Source organism: Corapipo altera, unplaced genomic scaffold (genome assembly GCF_003945725.1).
Source record: "Corapipo altera isolate COAL_440 unplaced genomic scaffold, ASM394572v1 59, whole genome shotgun sequence".
Lineage (NCBI taxonomy): Eukaryota > Metazoa > Chordata > Aves > Passeriformes > Pipridae > Corapipo > Corapipo altera.
The window spans coordinates 1,574,884-1,597,161 of record NW_020884917.1 but is presented as its reverse complement, the minus strand read 5'-3'; the positions used below and the strand labels follow the sequence as shown (position 1 = coordinate 1,597,161).

Below are 22,278 nucleotides of genomic sequence, written 5' to 3'. Positions count from 1 at the left end.
TACTTTTACTAATCATTTTTCAGCTAGAAATAACTTTTCCGTATATTAGATAAGAAGAAAGAAAATATAATAATTTGTAGAGTCACTGATTCCAGCTTCAAACAGCAGTAGGTTAAGAAATCCTCATGTGGAGTAAGGAGCTACAGATATACAAGCTATGTGGTTTGTAAGAAAGGCTTAATAAAACTAGTCATCTGAGCTGATGGAGTAAGTGCCACTTTGAGAGAAGCATCACTGCTGGGGATTTGCCTTCTTCCACACACCCATGAAAGTAAAATGGGAAGCAGTCTTCTGGGGCTCAGGCTGGAGACAAAAATTGTACTATAGTTTAGTTCTCCAAGGACTGAAACTGAGGTCTTCTAAGAGGGCACAGTTAACAGATTATGTGTAATACCAAAAAAAAAAAATATTGTATTTCAAGAACGCAAACTGATTATAGATACAGAAAGTAAGATGTATTGTGGTTGGTACAATTAAACATTGAGGTCAGACAGAATGGAGAGACCTTACAGTAAAAAAAGGCTCAAATACCTAAGTTTTTTTAATAATTAGTAGAGATATGCTTTTTACAGAAAGGAAATAAATAGCCAGATAGTAACTTGGAATCTTAATAATATGTGGCATTACTTCTTTTCCCACATTTTGTCTTTTTATGAGCTACTTAGATAGTTTATTATTTAGAAGAAGGCTGCTGGCATGCTTTTTTTTCTGTGTGTTGTCTAGCAAGTAACTTAATTTTTCTTCCTCGTTCAAAATGTCACCTGTGATATGGAAATAGGATAAGTGTAATTTTTTACACAGCAGAATCCAACACACCTGAATACAACATTTTTCATGTAAGACAGCTTTAGATTTACTAACAAACTATTATACAGAAACCCAAATTAAGACTAAAAGGACTCAGACATAATCTATATTAAGAATAAAAAAGGCCAAATGAAAAAATAGTTTGGCATAAAAAGACAAAAGGGAGGATAAGCATGAAAAATGCTTACCAGGAGATACAAATTTCAAAGACAGAACTAACCTACATATAGAACCATAGAATCCTTTAGGTTAGAAAAGACCTTTAACATCATCAAGTCCAACCATTAACGTAACACTGCCAAGTCCACTCCTAGAGTGTGTCCCTAACCATCACATCTACATATCTTTTGTATACCTTCAGGAATGGTGGCTCCACCAGCCTGTTCAAATATTTGGCAATCCTTTTTGTGAAGAAATTTTTCCTGGTCTCCAATCTAAACCTCCTCTGATGCAATTTGAGGCCATTTTCTCTTGTCCTAAAGCTTGTTACTTGGAAGAAGAGACCTACACCCACCTTGCTACAACCTCCTTTCAGATAGTTGTAGAAAGTGATAAAGTCTCCCCAAGCCTATTGTTCTGCAGGTTAAACACCCCCAGCTCCCTCAGCTTCTCCAAGGTATGATCAATATAAATCTTTTTCCAAAATATTTGGTGTCAAAGCTACACAAGCAACTGAAGACGTGACCTGAGTCACGGAACCCTTATGTCCTCCATGGTGTCTGTATGTGAGGCGTAGATTGGTTGTATGAGGTATGTGCACAGATGTGATGTAAAGATGAACACTACAGGAAGTTCTAATGAAAGGGTAGGAGTAATGGTAGATATTTATACAATTGGGTTTTACTGAAATTTTCTAGATGCGGTAAGTCTCGTGCTTCTTTCAGTTTTCTGGACCAAATTCAACACTAAGTTGTGCGCTTCAGTACCTTATTGAACTCAACAGGCATATAGGGTCTGAAGTCAGAATTAATTATAGTCCTCTGTTATTTTGTCATGCCATAGTCAATTATTTTTTTTAGCTCTTTCAGTCATACAAAATAAAACTGTCAAAGTTGTCAAGAACTCCAAGAAATGAAGCCTCCGAGCTGCTGCTCTGAGATTTTTAATATTTCTTCCAATACATATCCTTGTGCCTTAAAAGTCCTGCCAGAAATATATTTGGTCTGATAGTTGATGGGATATGATCCAAAGTCTTGTGGCTAGTCAGTAGAAGAGATAATTGCAAAGAATTAATAATTTATCTGCATAGATCTTGCAACAGTATATTCAGAACTGCAAATATTAAAAACACACATTTCATTAGATAACTGCTTCTAGTGTGCACACAGTAAAATGTTGCCATTACTATAGTGCACTCAGATGTACAAAAGTATGATTAAAATGCTTAGTGTTTTAAATTAGATAATTTTTGAAACAGGTGGTAATACTCAGTACCGTTCTTCATGATTTTCTTCCCTCAGAGCTAAGATAGCTTGCTGTTTCATGGGAAGGTTCAGCATCTGTGAATGGATCATGAAATAAATGCAGGTTTCTCTTGGTCAAAGTGATATAGGAAGACAGACATTTAACTTTCTGGGCCATATTGAATAGCTGAATAGCACATTTATTTTATTGTCCTTCAATTGATTACACCTGTTCAGAACAGAATTTTCTTATTTCTGTATGGAAAAAGCATTTAAAACTTTATAAGAATGACTGGAAAGCTTTTTTGGCATTGTTAATTGCAGGTTATTTTTAATAATTTTATAAACAATTATTTTTCAAAAGAACTTTCAAATTTAAAATATTTTGAGATCAAAGTATCATACTGATTTTAAATGCCAAATGAAATTGAACTAACAAAAAAAAAATTGTTTGAGCAAGCTGTCTGCCCTTTCCAATGTCAATTTTCCTTAGAAAATTCCCATATCATCTGTTTTCAGCTCTACATCCACAGGAGGACTTTCTTTACTTGGCTTCAGCTGAATCCCAAGTAATCTTGTCTCTGTAATCACACAAAGTGGAAGGGGCATCCCAATTCAGTCTTTCTCCTAAAGGAAATGTCACCTATGTTCCCTGACTTACTTTAAAAAAATTGAAAATGAGACAGAAAATTAATGAAATTGCTGGCAGATGCAAAGATCAATTACAGCATGGTAGGATTCCTAGACTTCATTCTTAAAATATCTTGATATAGAGATAAGAAAAATTAACAGTCAAGTCAGAGGAGTTGCTGGACCTCAGAAGAGATCCCTGGATTTCTTTTATTTCTTGGAAAGAACACTAAAGAAATGAAGTTTGTAAGAGGAACTGCTCTGCTTGAAGGAGATACTTTCTGTCTCCATTGTTCTGTTGAAAGGAGAGTATGAGCAAATACTCAGAAAAGGCAGATTTTCCCCTGAAATTGATCCATATTGTTCAAAAGAAACCAGAATTCCATTTGCTATGTCTATTATTCACCTTTTGATGTGGACATTCAGTTTCTTACAAACTCCTATTTGAGAGGAAAGTCAAGAAGTCCTTTCAGACAAGAGAACCTATAGAGCCAGTTTCAATTATCTCGATCTCCTTCCTGATGGATTTTTTAAATGAAACACATTTCTTACCAATCTCTCACTGTATCTCACTTCATATCCCTGGTACCCATGGAATTGGGAAGTATCATGTTAGCATTGGCATATCTTCTGGTCCTCAAGGTTCCTTCACAAGAGGTTTCTGTGTCTCATCTCTTGCAGAACAGAGAAAAGGGAAGAAGTGGAGCAGACTTCCTGTCAACTTCTTAACTCAGAAACTCTCACCAAACTGCTTACACAAATTTCATGGGGATACAATTTCAGCTTCAGGCACCTTAAATTGTTCACTTCAATCCCACATGCCTGGTCAATGGTTTTTAGACACTGAGTTTAGAAGAGTTAGGGTGTTTTATGGTTTTTGTTTAAAAAAATAAAGATGTTATTAACTTTTTCAAAATAGACATTAGCAAGCTTTTGAATTATAGACTATGCTTTACAAAGTAATCACTGTCTAATCACTGTTAAAGCATATAATCTACATATAATGTTTATAATTATTTAAATTATTGTCCATTTAATTATGAGGATTTGTGTTATGGGTTTATGAGATTTGAGAGGTGTACAAAGGAGCAAATTTATTTCCTAATGTTTTAAATTTTAAAGTTTATTCATATTAGAAATCAGAGAAGGGATAGACTGTGTAAAGTGAAAAAGGAGATCTAAGTCTCAATCCCAGGAAGAAAGTGTGAATTAAATATGTCTTTAAATGCTAATTTAAACTGGTTACTTTTTCAAAGAAGCTTTGGAGTTCATAAAGTAACTTAAGCAACTCATGGTAAATGGAAATTTTTTGTCCATTGTCATTGAGGGTGTCTTAAATTTGTTTGTCATTCTTCTGGTGGGACTATTGGTGAATATGGTGCTTGTTTATTAAATTAATTTAATCTAGTGTATTCAATCCTTTGTAATTTCTAAACAGTGATTACTTATGAATGCTGCACTATCAGCCTTATATCTTTGGTATAATTGATCTTTACTAATAGAATTCAAAGTATGGATTTATGTTAGTAATTTGGGTGCTGGGATTAGATGGTCTTTCACCAAATTGTTTAGATTTTCAGGGAGTGAGTGCTCTCACAAGGAAAAAAAAATATATGTGTGCTAGACAAGAAGTTTAACTGCGTTAAGATCAGTCTTAAGTGTAAAAGTTTCTCCTTTTGCTGTTAGAAACAACATATTTCATAGGATCTTATCCTGTCCAATGCTGGTGTGTTAAAGAAAAAGAAACAATACAATACAAAACAAGACAAAACAAAAAAACCCACCAAACAAAACCAACAAAAACCCCTTACACTGAGTCATGACCTTCTTTTAGTTTTTATGACCCAGTATAGTAACAAGAAATTTTCCATAACACCCCTTGTCAGACAAATCAAGGGTGAGTCATTAGCTCCAGTTTAACATATAAAGGTATCTGAGGTGACAAGACATGAGAAAGGGACAAGAGAACTGTAAGAATCCCTGAGAACAGCAAAATCAAGTTGAAATAAAAACTTTTGGCCTAGAGTTTATGGTTGGCAGTTTATAATTCCAAAGAGCATGGCCCTGGGTACAAGGTGAATCTAAAAGTATGGCTTTTATACTGCAGAGTATGTACATTAAAAAGTTAGCTAAATTTTATCAAAACGTTTCAAGAGTTCTGCTTTAATCCTAGCTTTTGTTTGCCCTTGTTTTTAATCCTGTTAATTAGAGCTTGCATATTTCCAAGTAACTCAATTCCAGATTATTAAATCTGATGCCAAACTTGCATGGTTCATAAAATTATCCGTAATATTAGTTCTTCTTAGCAGTTTTAATATAAATAAAATTCCTGTCAGATATTTTTGGAAGAGAGAAAATACCAATACTTGACACATCTGTATCCTTCACAGTGTTTTTTACAGGCATTCATTTGCAGATAGTAGCTGGACCAAACTCCTTATTCAGATTATGGAAATGCAGGGATTACCACAGCGGTGCTTGCATAGTAAAAAGCTGGGTCTTGTGAGAGGTGGACAATTATACACTTCTGAAATGGGCACACTTGGTAGTTTGTGTTCTTCAAACCTCTGCTAATAACTAAATAATATGTGTTTAACACTACAGTTTCAATCCAGTAGGTGTTTCATTTGTATTCTCAAAACAATTTCAGTTCCTCAACTAACTAAACCATATCTTTTAAAACTGAGTCCATTCCTACCTGTAGTATGCTCTTTATTTGTTCTTTGTAAGCCTGAACTGATAATTAAATGATGCCTAAGAAAATCAGAGAAGACAAATTACTCCAGTATCAGAAGTCTGGTTGTATTAAATTGTTATATAAACAAATTAATAGTGATACAGAATCTTATCATTACTTTGGATATGTCATTTGCTGATATATGCATAATGTATTTCTTTTTTACATACCAGAGATTGCTTATAAACAGTAAGTAGATGATCATAATCAAAACAGTGATAAATCTCCCACTAATATCTGCTCTTTTCATTCAAAGGCACCCTGAAGCACTTTACAGACTGTTATATATAGGAAAAGAAATTAGGAATAGAAAATTACACTGAGATTTCATCAATATCTCCTGGTAATAATTACAGGATTTGGTCAGATTCATTCATCTCCCATTTGGCTATTAATAGGAATATGACACACTCTGAATTCAATCTTTATTCTCTTGAGGGGATTTTCTTCGGTGAGGAAAAACTTCAGAGACTTTCTCCACCCTCTTAATGTGCAAAGTCTTTAAATACCGGCTGAAGCATTATCACTTGCAGGAATTGAGTGTTCCAGCTGTGATTATTTCTAAGTGTGTAGTACAAAGTCAAGTATAATAACCAGCCTTTGGTTTAAAACTTTTTTCACTTTGTGAGCACTGATTAGTATGTCCAGAGGAACTACAAGCACCTTAGAAAAGCATAACAGAGCCATTCTGTCTCTGAATCTATCTTATTGGTGCATGTGTGGGCCAAAAATTATCATTGTCCCACTTTTGTTAAGAGGGAAAGAAGGTTCTGCTGGAGAAAAGAAAACACATTTCTCTCGACTCTTAGTCCAGTATCCCAGCCCCCAATAGTTTCAGTGCAGGGTAGAATGCATTCAGTACAGTGATGAGACAAGTAAGCAATTACCAAAAAATAAAACTATTTCTGAAAAGAACTCTAACATTTAGTTTTATTGGCATGGCAATAGTTTTAAAGTGACCGTATCACTAAGTGCATAAGTAAAATATTAAAATTAGTAGAAACATGTTCAGAAAAGAGGGAGAAAATTGTTACTGCCCCTTTTTTTTTCCCTTCAAAGAAGGTTAAAGCTATCGGTGACAGGAAAAGTGCTGCCCTTTAACATCCTTATTTGGACCTGAAATATTAACTCTTTTTGTGAGAAAGGAAAGAAAGAAGAGAAATGCCAATAGTTTTCTTTTTACCATTCTTTGAAGAATTCCTTATTTTAAATAGATATGTCCAACTTTAAAGCATTTTTTGAAAGAGTAAAAATCAGCAGAGAAAGCCAGTCTCAGAGGAAAACCTCAGAAAGAGTAAAGTGATGACCTACATTTATCCTCTATTAGAAGGGAGTGGGTCCCATGGATGTAGTCTTTAACAGCGATGAAGATTAGGTCTACATACCTGGCTTTGTTATTCACTTTTTTCTTTCCTAAATGGAAAGTCCTTTAATCTTTCTTTTCTTACATTGCTTGTCTCCAAATTGATGAAAAGGATACCTTTGTAAAGGGCATGGCAATCTGTGGATGAAAAGTACTGTGCTACAAGCTAGCACAATCTGCAGGATCTCCATTTTCCTTCCATTCTAGCAATTTCCTGTAGCAACCTCACCATAATAGCACCTGGCATAGCTGGGTCCAAGCAAAGAGGGTTAATGATCTCAGCAATACAAGGGGTCATATAATATGAAGGGGAAAGGCAGGTTCTCTGAAGGGGAAGAACATACAAATTAAGGAAAACAGTCATCTGCTATTTGACAGACTCTAGTAATTACTCTCTTCATCACAGGGAATAAACACAAGTTCTGATGAACTGTTGTTCGAAAATGTGGTGGTTATTTTCTTAATTACTTTAGTCATACTTTTTTTTAAAAGAATGTCGTGCCTTCCATTCCTTCAGATGGACCCAGTAAGGATGATAACAGGAGACATTACAGGAAAACACTACTGTGCTACTGGAAGACGCTGATCATTACCGCAGATCATGCAGATCCCTGCTGTGCTGCCCATTTATTAGCAATATAGTGAGTCAGATCTTGGAGTCATACAAGTTAGCGATGAAAAAGACTTTCATTTTCCCAAAATCATTACAAGTTCCTGGTTATAGTCATAGTGTGTGGTTTAGTTAGCTTTTCTGGATCCTGAATTTATCCTTCATCTTATGGTATTTTTGAACAAAGGAATTGATTTTTTTAGATCAAAAAATTGCTTACTTTAGATACTCAACTACATGGGAGAGCTAAAAGGAAAGAGGGAGGGGAGGGAAAGAGATAAATAGATGGATTTCTTTTTCTCCCTCTTGCTTTTTCTTGTGTCAAAAAGTATAGTCCTAACACTATGTATGGGGCATTTTTTCCTGTGTTGATAGTTTAGCTTCCTATGTGCATGTTTTTATCAAAAAAACAAAACCAAAAAAAACAAAAACCAGCCCAAACAAAACAGAAAAAAGACCATAAACCAATAACAACAAGAAAAAGAAAAAAAACAACCACCAAAACCACACACACACACACACAAAAAAAACCAGCTGTGAAATGCAGTACCTAATTAAATTTGGTTTATTTCATTTTCTGTCAGGAAGAAACAGCATTCAGCAAGCCAGCTGAATTCAGCTCTTGAAATAATAAAGGAAAAATGTTGTAATAGTTGTAACTAGTGATTTGGTCTAGGCACGGAAAAGCACTAGGTTTCTTGCTGTAGTTGAAATGAGGAGCTTTAAGACATGACTATAAATTGAATTCTAATGATCTTGCTAACTAAAATGCAGTTTGAGCTGTATACTCACAGTTAGATTCACAAGTTTAGATTTTTTTTAATTTAGGTACTTGCTATTAGAAATAACAGGGCCTAGATAAGAAGCCTGTTGAGATAATGAGTCTTTAATTTCTCTTTTTTTAACGTAACAATAGAAATGTTAAATATAAAGGAAGCACTGTTTGCTTGATATGCAGAGGTTGTATTGTTAGGATAGTAACTGGCAGAAACTAGATTAAAGCAGATACACTTCTAGGATGCATAAGGATTTCGGAGATCTGCAGCAAAGTGATCAAGTACTCACTCCAGCCCAGCTGAGTCCAGGGTTGGCCAGAAGGCAAGCAGCTACTCTGAATGTGTTCCTTGTCGCTGCTATCCATCTTTTTTCCGCTGAACAGGCAATGTTACTGGTCAAACTGATGTAATTTGAGACAGCTTTTTAGAGAGTAACAGTGTACTGATGTAATTGCTGCATACCTATTCTTTTGGTGCTTAGACTGGTGAACAATAATAATAATCAAGGAAAATAATTTAATACACTTCACAGTGGCTTTCGTTTTCTCTCTGTGTAATTCAGGAGAAAAGACACTGGGATGTTGTCATACAAAGAGCACCTACCAGTGAGTCAGGTAGTCGTTGGAGATGTTGACCGGCCTGGGTCTGAAGCCAAGGTGTCTGTGGGTCCCGTGCGCTGTCAAGGAGATCGTAAGTTGTCTGATTTTCTTCCACTTACTCCTGGGTAGAAGCTAATTTGAATAGTGGTAACTTTGTAGACACTCTATGCAAATTTAGAGAAGCGGCTGTCTACTCAAGAGAATTTTTCCTATGAAAGCATGATGTGATTTGAGAAATTTTGTCAATGAAATATGCATATAGTGGCTTATCTTTGCATTTAAATTATTTATATTTGTCTTTATTTTATGGTTAATGTAGCAACTTTGATTACTCAACTAGGTTTATGTAGATATGTGCAGTAATACAGATTGCATAAGAATATCTCTCAACACCTGTGCTTCTGTTGGGTGCTCTTGTCAGTGTCATTATCATTGCTGAGCATATCATTGTAAACTATGCTTATGTTATATAAATAGTAACATGATGGCACAACTTACCACTGTAAGCTCTGTTTACAGGCATAAAAATTTTGACAAGGTTGTTATCAAATGGTAACTGTATCAAGACTAGATGTTTCCTTGTAAAGCACTGGGAGTTTTTTGTAGTAGTCTCTGATTTCCAGGCTGAGTGCTGATACAAGGTGCATATTCTCCAGTCTGATCAGTAGATGATAGAGTAAATCAGTATAATGGATAAATTTCCACTTCATGCACAAAAAAAAGGTTGAGAAGCAGAGAGAAGGATTGTACTTTTTGTTCAATCTGTTTCATATTTCAGTCAGTGAAATTCACCATCGAAGGCAGAGCAACAGCTTAAGGCCCTTCTAAATCACACTTCAAAAATTTAAGCTTTGTGCAACTGGCACACACGTTATATTTGTCCTCTGTGTTTGAAGGTCATTCCATTATAGGAGGTGCAGAAAGGAAAGTTACCTGATTTAATTTAAAATAACTAATATTTGCATGGTCTATAAAGAATACAAAACCCATCTGCAGATGCTGGTAAAGAGTACTATAAATCAACCTATAAGATTGCAGTGATGGAAATATTGAAAGGGTTGGCATAATACCTGCAGGTTGGTTAGAACAACCTGGCTCTAAGCAGCATCTAACACTGCACAACAGGGATGAGTATGGTTGTCCTTCCTCTTCTGCCCTTTTACAGCTACATGTTTTCTATCTGCACATTTCTAAACACTTTGCAAAGGAGGTCAGCATTGTTATCTCTGCCTTAAGCTAAAGTAATTAATCCCAACTGAGAGGAAATCACATACTCAGAGTCATCCTGCAGGACAAGTACAAATGAGAACTTTCTGTGTCCCAGTCCAGTGCCTCAAAACCTTAGGCCATTGTTTGGTGATAGAACTGAATGCGTTTTGCCTCTTTTTCTGTTTATGGCCTTTCTGGGTTGTGCAAATGATCCCTCCAGCTTTTGTTTATGAATCTGATGCCTAATGAGCAGAAACAAATATCATGGGATGTTTGCAAGCTTTCACATCATCTATTTGTTGCTTGTATTTAGGGTATTTGACTAATCACAGGTCAGTTTGTGTTTGTGTCTCAGCTATGTTTGATAAACATAGGCTCTTACAACTGATGATAAAGAAATAACAAATAGCATTTTTCTTGCATCTGTATTCCTCATATTCTGAATCTGAGTGCTTCCAGAAATATCAGTCTCTAAAATGTGAGCCATTTCTAAATATTAGTATAAATGAAACCTCATTCGAGCAGGCAATAGCCTTTATTAGAGTGTGACTGTGTGGCACAGCCATTTGGGAAACTGAAGGGGTGTATTCCTAACATGCCGATTAATTTAATTTTCTCTATGAACTTTACAGAAATTATTTGTAGTTTCAAAGAAACTTTACCTATGAATAAATTTGATTTCCATGACCATATATTATTGCCAAAAAGCTGTTATAAGTTTTCTTATAGGAGATAATATAAACTCCAGCCCTTTGCAGTTAGTAAAAGCTCCCATTTTATATTCTCAGTGCATTTACTAAGCATTTCCCTTTTTATTCTTTCTTGAAAATATGCAACAACTCCTGTACCCCCAAATACTACTGTCTCACCTTTTGGAGAACAAGGTTTGTGCCCTAGGGAAATTTCTAAAATTTGAAACTATACACTTGTTCTAAATTAGAAGAAAGATCTGAAGTGCTTAATTTCTGGGAAAGGATTTAAAAAAAAAAAACAAACAAACAAACAAACAAAAAAAAAAACCAAAAAAAACCCACAAAACTGAACAAACACCACAAACCAATTGATTCATTTTTTCATGTATTACATGCATCAAAACCAACATTAGTAGTACTAGAGATGTTGAGTCTTGTCACAGCACAGTTCATATGTTCAGTTCAGTTGCATGTGTAAATGAAATTCAGTTACAGTAATGAAGACTGGCAAAGAAATGCAGATTTTTGGTCTACTTAGAAGGAAGGTGGAAAAGGTAAGAGTGCCTAACCAGTCAAACAAAAATTTACCTATTTGGAACAATTTCTCATTGTGGTCACAGAATCTGCCAGTACTGTGACAGCTTATATCACAGTAAGTGGAGCCTTGGATGAAATATCTAAGATGTCTCTTTCCCATTTGCTGTTTTAGTGCTGAGGTATGCTTTCTAAGTATCTAGTGATTTTTCTAAGTAATGATCTCCTGGAAAAGCAGACTTATCCAATTTTTTGAAGAACGAGTGCATAACCAGGATATGAATTTGGTAGGGCTTTTTGGCACTGTATTGCAATGATCCAAAGATTAAGCAGAGATTTTGAGCAAATGTCAAGTCTACCCAGATTTAAAGCAAAGCTGTCCTTCTTGACCACTGCTGTGTGAACACTGTCCTTACAGAATGGCAGTGGCACTTTATCAGCAGAGTTGCAAGATCCTCTAAACTTGAACTGGAATTAAAAGTGTAAACAGTGAAAATCAGCCCTGAGACTCCATAGTAATATTGGATAAGGAAGGGAACTACTCTTGTTTTCCCTCAAGTGAGGGTGCACTGTGTAGGATCTAGAAAAAAAGGCCAACATAGTACCACTAATTAATCATCTTTACTTTTCATGTAACTTAGAGACACTGATTAAAATCACTTTACAGAACCTATTGCAGTTGTACTAATACTTATGCAATAGGACCTGAACTCCTCAGCCCCACTGCATTTAGCCTTGGCCAACCAGTAATAGAAAGACCTTTTCCATCTCTTTATGCTATTCCACTGTAATGCAAAGGGGCACCTTGAGCCTTCTCCCTTTAGAGAAATACACAAGTATGTTGAGGGTTTTTTCCTGTCTAAGCTCAGCCTGAGGTGGTAGATGTAGGCTGCAAAAATGGATCTGGTAATTTCTTTTGAAACCAAACTAAAGAGCTTAGCTTACTGTGTTTGGGCTACTGTTACAGAGATTTCATCAATAATCATGTTGAATCAAAATTACTTTTGTGACTTCTGGCAACTTCTCAAGATTTTTTTTCATTCCCTCTAGGAAAATACCAATGTTCACAAAGCTCCTATATTTGTAACCTGGTAAGAGTATCCTTTTCCCAAGGACTTCCAAAGATTTTGATTTTAGTCTGCTGTTTATAAGCCCAGAGGGAAATAGACTGACTATTCTGCTCTAGATTTGCTTTTCTCCTTGAGTCTATTTTCCTTTTGTCCCATTTCCACTATAACAAAGACAGAATTTGAGGGGGAGATGTCTTTTACACAGCCCAGATTTATGGTTTTTTTCCATCTCCTCTGCTGTTCCGTTTTTATCTTCCCAGTAAGACTTTGATTTCTGAGCCATGAATCATTTTTTTGTGTTTCACTTCTATTATCTTTAATCTTCAAAATGTGGAGGACGAAGCCCCTGCATTGACTCTGGTTCTTTCTAAACTAGGTTTTTATGAAGACCTGTATCAGCAGTGTTCATGTAGAAACTTCAGTGACAGACCAAAAACTTCTGACAGATGACAGAAATTCAGGAGCAAATTAAAACGCGGTTCTTACATCAGTGCATTGATTTTGTTTGTGCATATGTGCCTATGATTCTGTGTGTTTGTTCTCAGGGGAAATAAACCTCAAGGTTTTTTTATTCAGTAATTTTGACAATGGCTCATCATTACTGCTTTCATTACTTGGTGCTTTGTTTCTTTCACTTCTAAATATCACTTCTGGCTTTACTCTTGTACTTCCTTTTAGAGTGTTCCATTTAAACTGGCTTATTTATTCAAACAGTGGTTCAGACCTGAGCATTTTTTGTGACTCTGGGTTTGTATTAAAACCACTCTATAGTTATCTGATCCAGACAGCCACTGCCAGGGTCAGTGCTTACAGGCAGGTATCCTTGGTAAGGTGTGTTTTTGTATTCCTGAAGTACTTCTTATACATCACATGTGCAGGTTGGTGACTCAGAATTGTTACTTGTGGTGAAAATAAATTTACTGTTTCATGTGCATGCTTGGTCCATTTTCACTATATAGTAAATTAAGGACACTTTCAACATCCTGAGCTTGTTTTTCAGTGATACCACCTGAGTTTCAGGAAAAAGTAGCACACATTAAACCTATGAACAAGGTCAATTCTCTAGTAGGATATGCAATGTGTTGTCAGTCAGATCTGTAGTGATGTTACTGTTACATACACAGGTAAGGTAAGATGGAGAATATCTCAGAAAACGAACAAACTAAAAACAACCTATTTGAATTATTAGAAGATCCAACTAGAATTTCAGTAGAAACTATTTACTCCTACTGTTTCTTAGACAACATTCTAGTAATATAGTGACTCAACTTACAGATTAATGGAAGTGAAAACACTGTATCAGATTAAAATTAACATCAGTGAAACCCCCTACCAAAAACCAAACCCTGAGTGCTTGTAGAAAAATAAAAAATTTTGGCGTTTGAAACTTCTGAAGCAATGATTCCACAAGATGCTTGTGTGATGGGATTACTTATCTGAAATTTAGGTAATTCCTATCTGACATGTTAATTACTTCTCTGACATTCAGGTTAGAAAACCAATTAAAATCTCTGCATTTTTCTACATTTCCCTATTTTTTTGCTTGCATTGCTAGATGTATCTATACACTTTTATGGTTTTAATTTCCTATGGCTTTCAAATCAATTGTGATAAGTTCATTAGGGTAAATACAGATCAAAACTTGATCAGTGTAAAAGTTTTATTTTTTCCCCCAGTGACTGTAGCTGCCTTCAGTACACATGAATATTTGTCTGCTGAATTTCCACATCTATTACCCCAACATGTCTTTATGTGCTGCACTGGATTGTACATTGTGCAATTCAAGTGGAATACAGATTCATCCAAAGAACACCAAGACATTGTGCTCACTGCTTATCACAGTCATCCATTTCAATGCTATCAGCAAAATAGGAGAGACAAAATTTCCTTTCAATAAAAGCACTCCGACCACCAAGAAGTACTATTTCAGACTGATTTGATTTTTTCAGCGGATTTTGTTGATAAAACAACAGTCTTCGCTTAGGATTTGGGTAGGGATCATCCACTTTCATTAATCAAACCACTGTAATTGTTCTTCATATGCAATTGTTTTCCTCAGAACCCAAGAGAAAAAAAAATGACCCACTAGGTCATTTTTCTACAATTTTTTTAAGTAAACAAATCCACTCTTTTCCAGTTGTTCGATATCTGATTTAAATAATGTCATTTCCCTCTCTTAAGTCTATCATTTTCCCTTCACCTTTAACCCTATTTCATGCTGCATAATTAACTTTTCCTGTGAAGCTTAATGAGAGTTTGTCTTCCTCTTTGTGCAGAAATGCTTTCTCCAGCAAACAGTGCTTGAATGCCCTCCTGCAGAGTCTTTATATTTCTAAGAGAACTCTTTATTTTCTCACCTCCCAGGAAAACAGACTGTGGCTGAATTTCTCATTCAAGAATAGACTGTTTCTGGCCATTTGAATAAAATTTTGTCTGTCCTGAAAACAGGAGCTGGAAAACCTCCATTGTTCATATGAATTTAGGGCCTCTCTGTCATGCTGAAATATGCCAAGGAATTTAAAGATGGACATAGGATAACATATTTCCCCTTGTGGCTTCTTTTACATGTGTTCTCATATCCTTCCTGAGCAGCAAAGTGCTCCAAGTGCTGGTCTTTGGCTGGTACCTTTGTCATCCTTTTTAATTTGCAATCAATTCTCAGAAGCCCTATAATTACAGTCAAAAATGATTCTCTGATGTCAGACATCAAAAATCTTTGAGTATAATGTATAACTTACTGTTATGTAAGTTTTCAACAAAATAAGCTCTACCTTATATGATCCATGGTGGACAGTATCAAAATGAGAAGACATAATGTCTCTGAAATTGCAAATCAGCTTGGAATTGTCTTGAGGTTTGGGGGATGGGGAGTGGTAGGCAGTGCGAGCAGCATTCAAACATGTATGGTTGGAATTATTTAAGTTCCAAAAATATTTTCTTATTTTTGTGATAATACTTAATCTTGGCTAATCATTCTAGATTCTTTTCTGCTACTCCTTTCTATTTGAACAACAGAAGACATTTTGGCCTAGATATTTGGGAGAAATTAGTCTCTAGAGCACTCTAAGATTCATTGAGAGCTCTTTCTACATTCCACCCTGAATGTAGGGTTTCTTTTATATTATCTCAAAAACCCACAAGGAATTGGTAAGATTAATTATTTATAAGCTGCTAACACTTCTACAGTAAATCGCCTTTTTCTGAGGTTTATAACATGGCCATAAAATTCTCTTTCAGTTCAAACTTTGTATACAAGTGTATTCATGGCATAAATACTTGTAAAGTGACACAGTTTTAACATAGAATCATATTGACTCATGGATTATATATGAATATTTTCTAATGTATCCCACTCATTTTCAGGTTTTGTTGTGTTTCCTTTCTGAAAGCAAAGCCTACTCCTCTCACGGAGCGGGAAGTACAGATCACTTAAAATTTAACCATTGTCCTATTGGACACGTCTCTTTATGTTTGGCTGAAGCAACAGGATACCTGCAAATAATGCAAGGGAAAAAAGGAAAAGTAGAATCAAAAATATGATGTAGGCACATTAGGAAAAACTGTGTCCCTTACAGTTTGTACCATATGTACATCAGTAACCCAAGGTAAAAAGGAGAAAAGAAAAAAAAAGACCTTTATATGGACCTGATATTGTTAGAATATATGGAAAAGAGATCATTTTAACTGCAAGCATTGATTCTTGATGCAGTTTGACCCCTTTGTTTTTAATCCTTTTCCGTCTTTGCCAAGATCTGGTAGGGTCTGGATGCTTGGTTCAAAAGAGTGAGATTTATGACACTTTTGCCTAGTACCTGGTAGTGTATGAAAGTATTATAGATTATCCTGTCATTCAGTGTGTATTTTCATTATGAATGCAATTTACATTGTTGGAGATTTTTCCTTAAGGTCATGAAGGCAGTATGCTCTGAGTATCTGTTTTGAGGAGAAATACATTTCAGCCTGTTCATTTTTACTATGTACTTTCCTCTCAGTTACTTTCTCTGTGTACCCTCTGCTGTCTTTTAAAATGAAAGTTACATCTGTTTTATGTGTATATGGAATTTAGGTAGGAGGAATAACAGAATTCCACAACTTATATCTCCACACTTCCAAGATTCATCAAGTGTAAACCAGACAGTAAACCCAGTTTAAGATAGGAATAGACCTGTCTATTATTAATAAATTCTCATATACATTCAATTCTACCTAAATATATATGTTGGTATAAGCTACAGAAGATAGATCATTCATATATAAGTGAACTAATAAATTTTACTCATTTTACATATTTGCTGTAGTAATGAAAACGTATGGCAATTGATGCCCATAGTCAATTCTTCAGCTGACCATAAAATAAAAAAACAGTGAAATTCCATAGGGGAGTTATGAGCTTTATGTTTCAGAGAGACAGAATTCAAATGCAATTAAGAGCTAATTTTATTCAAATTCTCCTCATCATTATGATTATATCGCAGTTAATTCTACCTTCTTTCATGAAAAAAAGAAGTATCTGAAGAATTTCGTGTAAAGTATTGTCTCTTGATTCCTGGGGAATTTAAGCAAGAGTCGTTAGTCTTATAGATGACATACAGTAGCTGATCATATTAAACTCAAATCCTCTTAAAGTTATGCTTTAATTATAATTTCAAACATTTTACTATCTTTGTGACTATAATGCATATTACTATCTTATCACTTCTTACCTACAGCAAAGTGAGAACAGTAATGGTGCAGGGTACAAAATCCAAGAATAAAAAGATGAAAGAATTCCCACAGTGTGTAGAGAAGTGATGAGAAGGCGATGTCAGTAAAGCAATAAGGAACTAGGAGAACCTGTGACTAAACTGAGGATTGAGAAGTTGCTGGAATCCTGTCAATTACACATACAGATTTTCAGCCTGCTTTAAATTTCACCCCATAAATCTGAGTAATCTTAGAAATTAGGTACAATATGGGGGGAATTATCTATATTCATTTTTTAGGTTGAACTCTTTCTCGCTTTAATTCTTTTGGCCTGCATATTCCTGCAGCACTGACTGACATTTAAAGAGCAGAAAGAACAGAAAAAGGCGAAAAATGATTGAAGATGAGGTAGAGTGAGGTGGGTATTGTTCATTGCTATGTGTAAGTTATGCAAATTCAGTCTCATTTAGACATAGGTAAGCGAGTGGCAGTAGTATGGAAGGATATCCAGTTATAAGGGGGCTTGACTAACCTCGCAGCACCCAATACCTAGCACACAACACCATCTCAGTAACACTAAAAAGCGTTCAACCACCAAGATGGAGAAACTAATAAGAAAAAGTTAGAGACTTTTGGTGCTCATTAAACTTGCACCATTGATCTCTGTACTAGGGAGCCAAGCTAACTCTAATTATGTCTCAATACAAGCATATACAATAGTTGAACCTCTTCTCCCCCGTGACTGGATAAAAAGGAAGGTCAGGGATGTATTCCACAGTCACAGCTGCTCTTCATAATGATTTCTCATTCTGCCAGCTACTCTCCCCATCCTTTAATTATAGGGCTGAATTTTGACAGCTTTCGTTCAAAAGCTTTCCATCATCAAGTCATATCATATTTATATATGCAGTATTTGGTATTTATATCATGTCCCTCTCAGTTCTTACCAGGATTTTCGAAGGAATGTAATCTGTTCCTATTCTCTCAATGAAGCAGGTCTTTCTAGATTTTTATGTAGAACTGCAATGTGGTTCCCAAAGGAGCAACTTTAACAGGTATTGACACAGGATTGCGAAGTTGTGCATTTTTGGCTCTGAACTGGTGAAAGGGAATATAGCAATAGTTTGAGAGAAGTAGAATAGGCATATGAAAAATTAACCTCCCATTTCTTTTCTCCGATCTATTTTTTTAATGTCTTTTTTTTGACCTTTGTCTTCTATGGAAAAACTTGCAAATGTGGGGTGGAAAGGGCTAGAAAACCATAAGAGAAATATGAAGAATTGCCTACTTACTCCCTTTTCCAATGATAATACCATGGATAACTTCCCCTATTAAATTTCTGAGTTTGAATATGCTGCATTTCAAATTACTGTTGCAACCTGTATAGTGCCATAAATTCAGTATTTAGAGAGCAGATTTCAGAAGAAAGGTTGCAATTCCTCTTCCTTCTTCCTCCTTTCTCTGTTTAAAACTTACCTTTTATGAAGTGCCGATTTGGTTCTCCAAGGCAAACAAAGAAGAAACTTGAAAATGCTGGTAATTTGTCAAGGTTTCAATTTTGAATCAGGTCAGATAGAATTAAAAAGAGATGAGGGGGAAATCCTTTACTTTACAAAATAGTATTTTTTCCCTTATTAAAGCAATTCAGATCCGTTCTATCCTTTTGCTGTTAGGAGCTTACAGTAATCTCTACTTCGAAGGTATTAGCTAAGCTTGCAGAATCATGAAGATTTCAACTTTACAATATTAAGCAGCAAATTCTAACATTTTTATAAGCCTGTATTTCAACTCTCATTTGTGAAGAATCATCTCCACTTCTGATTTGGTCTAATTCAGAGGAGCAATATTTTTCCTGAGAACAGCTTTCAAAGAAGCAGTTATGGAAAGAGAGCCAATAGTGACTTATGGTTTCAAAATCTTCTTTTCTTTAGCCAATCAATTTCCCACATGGCATGCTGTATCTATATTTTGTTATTTACCCCTGGTTTCATGAACTCCTGCTGATGGAAAAATTTTGCCTTATCACTGCAAATAGTTCTGGTTTTGAAAACTGAGGAACTAAATGAGTGTAAATAAATTATTAGACATAGAACATGGTTCATGTATCTGTGTTCCATTCACTTGGCTATCATTTATTTTAGGTTTGCTATTATAAGGTTAAATTAAAAGAATTTATTGTTATGAATTGTTATTGTGCCTTCATATTTCAAATGCAGACAGAAGTAAATTTGATCCACGGTTGGCAGAATACCTTCCAGGAAAGTTAAGATGCTACCAAAAATGTACTAGAAAAGGGATTTTCTCAGGAAATTGTTTAAGTTCCCATCTGAAAAGGAGAGAAAATTCTCAGAAACTCTTACCATATAAGCTCTGAAAAACATAAGAAGTCATTTGAAACAGAACAAGTTGGTTATCCAGTCCATTTTCCATTGATGGAAGGACATAATTTTGACTTTGACCTTCATCGTTTTACAAAAGAGCTTTTTCATCACTGTTTAACTATATTTCATAAATGAAACTTTGAACTAAAAGGCTGTTTAATATGTCCAAAACAGAGTAAAATTTTCAAAGCAACCAGGTCAGTGTAGTTACATTTCATTAATTCTTTCAAGAAACATTCTGTTTCCTTCAAAACCTCCTAAAGCTTCAGCTTTTTCTGACAATGACGAGGTGTTCTTCGAAAACTAAACTAAATGAAATATTTGCTTCATGGGAGGGACACTCCTTCTTTCTTTACTTTAAAAGCAAATTCCCTATGCTGAGATAGAGATTTCGAGTTTTCACTTTTGTAAACTAAAAGTAAACATTCTTGCAGTAGCTTCAGTCCTGCTTAAATTATAGTGTGATTAACTGATATTTTATCTATCCTTATTATGAAGTTTGTCTCTGTATAGCACCATACAGAGAGAGCTCTTTCCTATTTGCTGTACACACACTGTATTTCAGGTGGCTAATCAGATTGTCCTCCATAATACCATTAGGCAATTTTGGGATCCCAGAAGGACAGCCAGCCATTAAATAAAAACAACATCAAACACAACAATAACACAATATTTCAAAAACAAAATGCTCTATATAAATTGCTTTACATCTTTCTAGCAAGACATTAAAATCTTAAAGATCATAAAATGTAAGATATTTTGCAAGTATTTCTGAGCTCAGCTGAAAGAATAGGGCTTAGAATAACAAGATAATTTAGATTGGAAGGGACCTATGGAAGTCATTCAGTCCAATCTCCTGCTCAAAGCAGGACTAACTCCAAACACAAATCCAGTTACTTAGGGCTTTTTCTATTAGTTTTACAGACATTTCTAAGGATGCCATCTTCCTGGACAACTTGTTCCAGTGCTTAACCACTCCAACTGTGAAAGCATTTTCCTTATATCCAGTAGGAATTTTCTGTATTGCAATTTGTTTTCTCTGAATCTTTTGCTTAGCACCTCTGAGAATAGCTTGAATATCTCTTCCCTAGAACTATCCATCAGGCAGTGAAAGCAATAATTAGCGCCCCTCCAAGCCTTTCTTGGGATAAGCAAACCCAGTTCCCTCAGACTCTCCTCACACTTCACGTTTCAGTCCTCAAATGCTTGTTAAATATATGATACCTTGTGAATCAGGAAAAGGGCAGAGATTGCAAGCTGAGTGTTTTCATAAGTCAAGATCTAAAAGTCAGGTTTTTCCTTGTCCTTGTGAAGAACATGTGGATGTCCTTCCACATGTGACAGTTCTCTCTGCTACCACCCATATAGCCAAGCAGCTAAGAGACCTCAGCATGATTCTTTTGTGTCTGTCTAGCAATCCTAAATATATAGTGTTCATTGGAAGGGAATATAAACACCAAAGTATTACCCAGTTCCTTCATGACCTTCAAGCTGGTGGACATCCTAACAAACTAGAGACCCAAGGATATATAGCAGGAGCTGCATTGCCTATCTCCACCAATTCTCCTGGAATCACTTCCATAAACTTGTCAAAATCCTAATAATCCCTAGATTACTAACTCAGGCTAGTAATCTCCACTCGCATCCAAAAATGAATGAACAAAATTCCAAACCAAGAAAGATACCAAACCAATAGGAAATTGCATATGTGCTTAGTGATTTATCAGGACAAAGCAAGACAGTGTCCTGCCTTCAAAAAAATTCTTTCTGATGTTGAAAGAAAACATAGCATGTAAAGCTATCAGGCTCAATCCATATCAGCCTTATTCTATGCAATTCCATACCTGAAAATAGGGAAAATACTCCATGACTTTCCCCACAAATTTTTTTCCTCTGTGAGCTCAATTTGTAAAAACCAAAATTGTTCTTAAATAATATTCAAATGTTTAAGGGAGTCCGCCTGTAGATTTTCATTTACTGGGCTCCAGGGATTCTGAATTCTGCAGAATGTATTAAATATGCATTGTAGGAAGAACTATTAGACTTGACCCTTTGCTTGAGATCTTTAGAGAAGTGGTGAGTTATGCTGTTATGCTGTAGATTTCTCCCTCCACCTTATTCCTTGTCTGCTCTTTCCTAGTTGTACTCACACTCTTGAAGAGACTTAGACAAGTAAACACCATCACTTATCACAGAAAGCAAGCCTGGGGCCCTCCACATCTCCTCCCTCTTATTTACACATGAAGAGCCAGTAGTTCATAGTGACTGAGCTATGATCAAGGAAATTAAATTCATTAGTAAAACAAGAAACATTCCAGACTTGCACAGCACAGCTTGAAGTACTCAGCTGAGGAACTAATTAAAGACAGATAGCTGAGTGGGTAATGAATAAACACACATTGTGTGGGTAGAAATAGCTAGGACAAATATGTGTACTCCCTGTTATATATGATGGGAAACGAAATTATCCCATATCCTGAAATAAATTGAACAGTAAGAGCTTTCCTGCAGCTTTAAGTGCAGACCATCCTTGAGAGTGGGACAGCAGGCAGCAGGATCAGCAAATGCAGACCCTGCAATGGTGCTTTTGCAGCTCTCCAGCCCTCAGGCAGTGTCCTGCTGCCACAAGGGTCTGTGCTGCACGCAGCTATCAGAGAGTAAAAGTAGGCTAAAGCCTGCTGAGTGCATCCTACATTCTCTGAACATAAGCATAGACCTGTTTGACCCTGTGAACAAGAGGCTTTGATCGATGTTTTCTTTATGCACCCCAGTCCCTTACCCACC

The 22,278-nt window shown here is 35.7% G+C and overlaps 1 protein-coding gene across 3 annotated transcripts in view; it reads left to right on the top strand.

The window, feature by feature from the left end:
• Positions 1-22,278, top strand: part of CNTNAP2 (contactin associated protein like 2) — a 1,017,942-nt gene that overhangs the window by 846,718 nt on the left and 148,946 nt on the right. For all 3 annotated transcript variants that reach the window (XM_027655885.1, XM_027655886.1, XM_027655887.1), the window contains one exon: positions 8,889-9,016. In XM_027655885.1, the coding sequence (XP_027511686.1) occupies positions 8,889-9,016 (128 nt within the window). The remainder of the gene's footprint in view (positions 1-8,888; positions 9,017-22,278) is intronic.